This window comes from Portunus trituberculatus, chromosome 48 (assembly GCF_017591435.1).
Source record: "Portunus trituberculatus isolate SZX2019 chromosome 48, ASM1759143v1, whole genome shotgun sequence".
Lineage (NCBI taxonomy): Eukaryota > Metazoa > Arthropoda > Malacostraca > Decapoda > Portunidae > Portunus > Portunus trituberculatus.
Genome location: NC_059302.1, coordinates 12351454 through 12358948, shown reverse-complemented (window position 1 = coordinate 12358948; position 7495 = coordinate 12351454). Strand labels below are relative to the sequence as shown.

Below are 7495 nucleotides of genomic sequence, written 5' to 3'. Positions count from 1 at the left end.
TCAATAAGGTTTTCATGATAATAGTGTCGTTAACTGAATAAGGAAAGAAAGAATCGTATTTTCACACACTGCGACGTCTCATCTCAACTAATCAAAATAGAGTCTAGTGGAAATCTATAAAGTTTTTCAAGTGTTTTCATCATTATAGTGTTGGTTTTTCGAGTAGGGAGAAAAGAGACCAAATGCTACTAATAGGGTTTTCCAAGTGTTTTCATCATTACAGTGTCGTTAACTTAATTGGCTGGTTCCCTTCCTTCATAAAAAAAAATATCTATGTATCGTCTTATGGTAATCAATGAGTAAATAAATCAGCCAACCAACCAACCAATCAATTAATCAATCAACCAATCAATAAGCTAAACTGAACACCAAGACACGTATATGAAAAAAAAAAAACTTCGCAGTTAAAATTACAACAAAATCAATTATCTATTTGGAGTCACTCTTCCCTATGACCTTGAGAAAATAGTGAGGTGGCGACTCCCCTCTTCACCCTCCAAACCAGCACCCCCTAATGTCACCAGGCGTGGGACAGTCACCCTATGCATAAAGGTAAAGCTAGCACGACGCCACCTTCGGGACTGGACACGAACCCCGGGCGCTGCCATCAAAGGACAGTGTTGGGTACAGACAGGGAGGAGGCAATTAGTCACTACTATTCTGACCTTTGCTAGAAGTGAGCTTGTATCCGGAACCGTCACGTGTCTTGCCTTGCTACATTGATTACACCGTCCCTACCTACTATAGAGATACTGATAGATGGAGAGAAAACAGATAAAGATAGTTAGATTAGGTGCCACCGTGGTACAGTGGATCCATGCGTGCTTTGGGGTCCGAAGGGTCTCCAAGCGCACGGGTTCGAATCCTGTCCACGGTCCGAGTGTAGGTTGGGCTTCCTCACTCGGAGCAACGGTTTCCTAGCGGGTGGGCTTTGAGATAGGAGGTACCACAAAAAATATCCCCTTTTGCCCATGAATTCCCGTGAAAAGCTCACATGGTATAAATAAGAAAAATAAATAAATAAAAAGATAGATAGACAGATAAACACAAATACATACATTTATGCCGAAGTACATGGTTAGATAAATAGATAAAAAACCATTGACAGATACATAGACGAAGAGAGAGAGAGAGAGAGAGAGAGAGAGAGAGAGAGAGAGAGAGAGAGAGAGAGAGAGAGAGAGAGAGAGAGAGAGAGAGAGAGAGAGAGAGAGAGAGAGAGAGAGAGAGAGAGAGAGAGAGAGAGAGAGTGTAGACACAGACAGACAGACAGACAGATTTTTCACACTCAAACAACAATTGCAAGTAATGAATTGTACCAAGCCTAAAACCTCGTCTTAAATTTGCTACACACTACAAAAGAAAACATCACACTTCCTATTGTTAGGGTGGTGGTGATGGTGGTGGTGGGGGCGGCTTGTGGTGGTGCACGGTGGTCCTGACTACTGATTACCTACCCAGCTCTATCCGGTACAGACACGTGCATCACTCAGACTGGTGCAACCGATGCGCGGACACAAGTAACGGGCAAGACGGAAAAACCTGAATATCAACCCTCGCACTTTTCAAGGTTTCGCACCCACCACCACCACCACCACCACCATCACCACCGCCGCCGCCGCCATCAACACAACCTCTTCTTTCCTTCGTTACACTAATTTTCTACTTCACGGGAATAAAGTGTATAGAATATTGTATCGAAGTATTTTTCTAGTCCTTGAGGTTAGCTGTTCACCAATTCATAGCGAATGAAGTGCGTCAAGACTGTATCTAAGTGTGTTGCTAGTTCATCTCTCCCTTCGTATTCCCTGGATTGCAATCATTAATATTCAGCAACAAATGGAACGTGACGAGATTTTAATGAAAATTTGAAAGATACAATTTGATTAAAATAAATCATATCAAATCATTGCAAGTTATGTCCCGCCGCTACAGAATTAAACAAATATCTTTACTGTTGCTTAAAAATCTATGAGTTTTGTTTTTCTACGTATATTCGTAAGAGTAACCAAATGACCCCTGAATATGAATATAACAATACAAAACATGATATCTGACAGATGTGGCTCTGAACAGGCAGACGAGAAGACCAAGCCAAGATGTCATGCGGAATGCAGCAGAAGAGAGACGCTCCAGGGATCAGGTTGTGTCTTCTTACAAGATGCTGAGTAACGCAACAAATGACATGCGGGAAAGGATCATAGGACAGAAATAAGAGCTGGGCACAGAGCAGTTCAGATTGAAAGGATTGCACTCGGCTAACTCGTAAGGTAATCATATAGTGTCCATTGTGGTTAGAAAAATGCAGTTGCATTATATGTATGTCAAGAGTTTGCATGGAGCGACTACAGGACACTGACACACAGACCACAGACAGTGACTTGGAAGACTTGAACACGACAAGAGTGAAGAGAAAAGAAAAAATCCTTGGCATTAGAATCTATACAACAAAAGACAACTAAGCATCAAACACTGTCCCATCTCTACATTCCGTGAAACCCTTGCCAATCAGTGTCTCGGCTAAGGCTCATCCAAGTAACAAATTGCGGAGTACTGGAATATCATTTTTTTTTATAGGTGAAGTCAACATTCCTCGCAAACCTTCAGGCAAAGCAACAATGAGTCTTCTTCCTCACACTTTAAGAGATGCTGTTTTTACTTGGGTTTATGTGGTGCGTTAAATAAAATGCAAACTAACACATAAATAAACAGGAAAGGAAAAACCAAAGAAATTCCTACAAAAACAATAACAACAACAACAAACACAACAAACACACCGCACGGCGGGAATTACCAGAATTGATGCGACCCTCAGGCGGGGCGGCCCTTCGTGCAGACCGGCTATAAAAGGAGTAACATGCTTCCCAGCACACCAGACATAGCTCCTCCTCTCACCGAAGCGGAACCTTCCTTCACTCGACATCATGCGAGCTGTAAGTACCCTCCTCCTCAAAAAAGCCAACCAGTGCCTAGGGCTGCTTTATAGTCTATCATATCCACATACTCTTAAGCAATTAGTAACCACGAAACTCATAACATCTCTCCCCCTCAGCTGACTCTCCTGTTGATGGTTGCAGTGGCCCTGACGGCACTGGTGGTGGTGCAGGCCATGCCAGAACCAGTCGCAGCTCCTCATCCCGAGGCCCTTGCTGCCCCTGCTGCCGCCGCTGACCCCAGCAGGCGATTCGGCTTGGGCTTTGGATTCGGTGGCTTTGGCGGTCACCATCACCACCACCACGGTCACCACGGATACTACCGTCCTCACTACCGTCCATCCTACGGCCACTACGGTCACCACCACCACCACCACCACTGATGCGCACGACCGTAATGAACAAGACAGGAAATCTACATAATCAGTCTTGGAATGTTCAAGGCTTCGGCAGCGACACATCAACACACCTCATACCATTTATGATCCTCCAGCACTTCCACTACCGCTTCTACTCTCCACCTGAAGAACTTCCTCAGTAGTTTATCTTCGTCAAACAGAAACAGTAACCATGTTCGGTCATCACCCTCTTCTCTCTCTGTCTTTCTCTTCCTTCCCTTGTAGAAAATAAAGTGTAAAGTTTTGTATTTCAGTGTATCTTTAACCCAAACTTTCTTCACATGAAATTTCGGCAATGGTTCGTCTTTAAATAAGTCAGGAGTAGGGGAGTCTAAGAGCCCACACTCCTCCTTCCACTCCTCCCGGGCTGCAGGGATCGCACGATAGAGAGATGATCATTCTTGGCTATGAACTAAAGATTATAGAGAGTGTAATAATAGCCAAACACAACTCAATACAAACAAGATATGACGCAACAAGTAAAAAACAATACAAAACAAACCAGAGATCATATGGTGAGTCAAAAACAATACAATAAAAGCAAGAAGTTACGTGGTGAGCACTATGCAGGGAAAGTATTTCAAGGACGCACGAGGTTAACATAAAGGACAACCAAGAATATTATGAGGAGAAAAAGTCACCACAACTTGAGACGCAGCGCCACAGTGGACACTCAGCTGGAGGAGACCGAAATGAATTGAAAAGATGGACGATTTGCAAAGATATGTTCTGAGTCTTCTTGAGAGAGAGAGAGAGAGAGAGAGAGAGAGAGAGAGAGAGAGAGAGAGAGAGAGAGAGAGAGAGAGAGAGAGAGAGAGAGAGAGAGAGAGAGAGAGAGAGAGAGAGAGAGAGAAAGTGGTCCTCAGAGTGCTAAATGAATGGAATAGACTCGGCATCAGGCTGTTGGCGCAGAATCATTAAGGAACTTTAATAAAAAGAGACTAGACATATTTATGGATGAGGATGCCAGGTAGACATCAGTGAGTTTGCTTCATAGAGGGACCGCCAAGTGTAGGCCTGACGAGTTCTTACAGATTCCTTTATTTATCTTTCGTTTTTGCCACACTAACTTTTTTTTTTTCGTTTTGTTTTTTTCTGCGTGAACAAGTAAGAAAAGAAAAAAAAAACTTACGTGACGCAATTATTTTTCTCTTGTTGGCGACCACAAGACGCATCCATCCATACAGTAAGCGAATCCTTCACACAGGAGGCAGCTCGGACCACACCACACCACACCACTCTTGTCTCAGTGTGGTAGTAAAGGAACAGGTGAGGGAGAGATACCAGCCCAGACCACACCACACCACACCACTCTTGTTTCAGTGTGGTAGTAAAGGACAAGTGAGGGAGAGATACCAGCCCACACCACACCACACCACACCACACCACACCACTCTTGTTTCAGTGTGGTAGTAAAGGAACAAGTGAGGAAGAGATACCAGCCACCTCCCCTCCGCCTCTCCAAGGACAATATACTTTAACACTTCTGCGCCGCACCACTGCATACTTACTAATGGCTCTAAGTGAAGTGACACAGGTTGTTCAGTGTTTTTATGGTTATAGTTTATTTTTATGCAGGAGAGGAAACTGACCAAGGGCAAAATAAATGAAAAAAAAATAGCCAGTTCCCAGTCACAGATTAACAAGAATGCTCCGTCATCAATGGGGAAAATACTCCCGAAAAACAATTAGATCACTGTGAACGTTGTAATTTGTAGTTGTAATGAGAGAGCAAAGCGTTTCAGGATACAGACCTTAGTTATCCTTTGTAAGCCACACGATGCCAGTTTTCTTCCAGTCAAGCCACGCACATGACACCCCTCCCCGGAAGACCACCACTTGGGACGCAGGGAGGACTCAACAATGTCATGACGCATGCTCTCTCTCTCTCTCTCTCTCTCTCTCTCTCTCTCTCTCTCTCTCTCTCTCTCTGTGTGTGTGTGTGTGTGTGTGTGTGTGTGTGTGTGTGTGTGTGTGTGTGTGTGTGTGTGTGTGTGTGTGTGAAAGAAAGGGAATGATAACCAATACAACTGAGGTAAAAACTAACGAGATCTATGTTTTTCCCACTTTACTCGCCGTACCGTGCCGTAAAGGATATACCATTGCTACCTGCCAAGTGGAATGTCCTGTTGGGTCCGAATTACATACATACATACATATATAATGACGTTTCTTCCCGCGTTAGGATCCACAGCCTGACCATACACGTAAGGGCTGGGTTAGGGCAACGCTGTCACCGTAATTCCTGCACATCAAACAAAAGGTGATTTAAATTGTTGGGAGTAAGACAATCCCTTAGTTTAATAGAGAGACTTCACGCAGGTGTGCAGATGCAGGCAGACACCGACATGAGGTAGATTAAGGACTACTTATCTCACTTCATATACAATTAATTAAAGTACCACACACTCCAAAAGTTGGCAATAAAACTTTTCTCGCTTCACTTGAACAATGAAGACATACATAAACATCCTTCATGCTATCATATGTTCAATTTTGACGCAACATACTTACAGAAAGGTTTAAGGTTCGAGCAGCTATTCTAGATTTGTTAACTTTGTGACGACTATAGTACTTCCAAGAGCCATCCTTGCCGTCGGGAAAGGCTGCGATGATTTGTTTTCTTCTAATATTTTCCTTGTTAACCGTGTCTTTACTCTTCTTTTTTTATATGTTAATTTCTTTATGGCGCCTGACATGAGATGATTGCCGAGGCGTGTGAACGACTTCACCGTAGTCATAGGTGGCGAGGAGGGCTTCCCAGTTCCCTTGTTTATAAGTGAAGCTATGGATGACATGTGATTAAAGTTGTCCTTTCGTCTCGCTGGGCCTGTTTCTGAGGAGCTGGCTTGTTTTCTTGTTTTTGTAGTAGATGACCAAGTTCAGGCGTTATCCGAGGTCACCTGGTGTGATGTACTTCAAAATTTGTTTCATAATTATTTTTCTTCCTTGTTAGCGCTGGCGTACTTCTTTCTTTCATGTAGCTCCTTTCTGGTACAAGCGGTCAATGATTCTTTTTATATCATTTTATTTTGTTGTCAATATCTCTTTTCTTGAAGCCGTTGCTTAGTAGCATTTGTGTAGAATGTTCTAGTTCTTGAGCAATACTATTTCTGGACATCCTGTTAAGACAAGACCAAGAAACCCTCAACACCGACGTCTACATGAAACCTACAAACCCTGGCCACACCTTACGGGAACAGCGAGTGCCCGCAGCGATGCAAGAATTCTACCATCGCAGCACATACACGACGAGCGCTCACCCATTGCAGTACGTAGAGGCAAGCACATCAAGAAATAATAATAATGAAATTTACCGATTATTTGTACAGGTTGTCATGATTAAACTGATATCTAAAACCTTTGTTTCTAAGCCAAACTTCAGCTTCTTGTTTGGAGGACGTGTCTCTCAAAGACATTCGTGACAGTCTCTGCACCGGAAACAAAGGTCTCTGTTTCCCGACCAATCGATCATGAGGACATCAATGTGTGTGTGTTTTTTTTTTTTTTTTTTTTAGCTAGTATGACTCGTCTACGATTAGAGAGACAAGTGCGAACAGGGGACTGCTTACCTGTGCGTCCAAGCCATGTTTATCAATGTGTCAGATGCGCACATCATAAGTGAAATATGAAAAATATAAGAAACAAGAAATAAAGATATATGGAAGTATGCTAGTTCGCCAGTATGGGGTGTGTAACCGTATCCAGCCATAAAAGAGATTAGGAAGGGCAGGAGGGTCAAAAGGTCATGTAAACATCCGGTGGTAGTGTTGTCGTCTTGGATGTTGTTCGTACCACACGTGGAGTTCATTTGAGCTTGTACTTGATTGGTGAATGGTACATTCTGAGGGGCGTGTTGTGTGGGTCAAGACACGCCCCATAAGTTCCTGAAGGAAATTGTAGAGGTTGAGAGAGAGAGAGAGAGAGAGAGAGAGAGAGCAGAGAGGACAACCGCGGCTCTAAGCGGGCCACCCTCGGCTGCATAGCTGAGGGCGGCGTTTTGTACTTCATATATAACCAGTAAGTGGAGCTTATAAGTTGCAATGCAGTCTTTGAGGTAAATTAGAATGGAGGAAGAAGCATGATAGGAGGTTTAGGTATTATGTGGTATTAGTTTATTATGGTTTATGTGGTTGTACTTTGGTTCATAATGACGTCGTTATA

General features: G+C 43.3%; 2 protein-coding genes across 2 annotated transcripts in view; one reads left to right on the top strand and one right to left on the bottom strand.

Annotated features, from left to right (window-relative positions):
* LOC123498850 (mannose-6-phosphate isomerase-like) overlaps nt 1–4641 on the bottom strand; it is a 114322-nt gene extending 109681 nt beyond the window's left edge. Inside the window, exon 1 of the mRNA XM_045246327.1 lies at nt 4464–4641. Coding sequence (XP_045102262.1) covers nt 4464–4506 — 43 coding nt within the window. The 5' untranslated portion in view covers nt 4507–4641. The remainder of the gene's footprint in view (nt 1–4463) is intronic.
* LOC123498855 (protein lozenge-like) lies at nt 2799–3579 on the top strand. The gene is made up of 2 exons (XM_045246334.1): nt 2799–2933; nt 3053–3579. The coding sequence occupies exons 1-2, from the start codon at nt 2925–2927 to the stop codon at nt 3314–3316; spliced, it is 273 nt and encodes a 90-aa protein (XP_045102269.1). The 5' UTR covers nt 2799–2924; the 3' UTR covers nt 3317–3579.
* Nucleotides 4642–7495: the final 2854 nt, after the last annotated feature.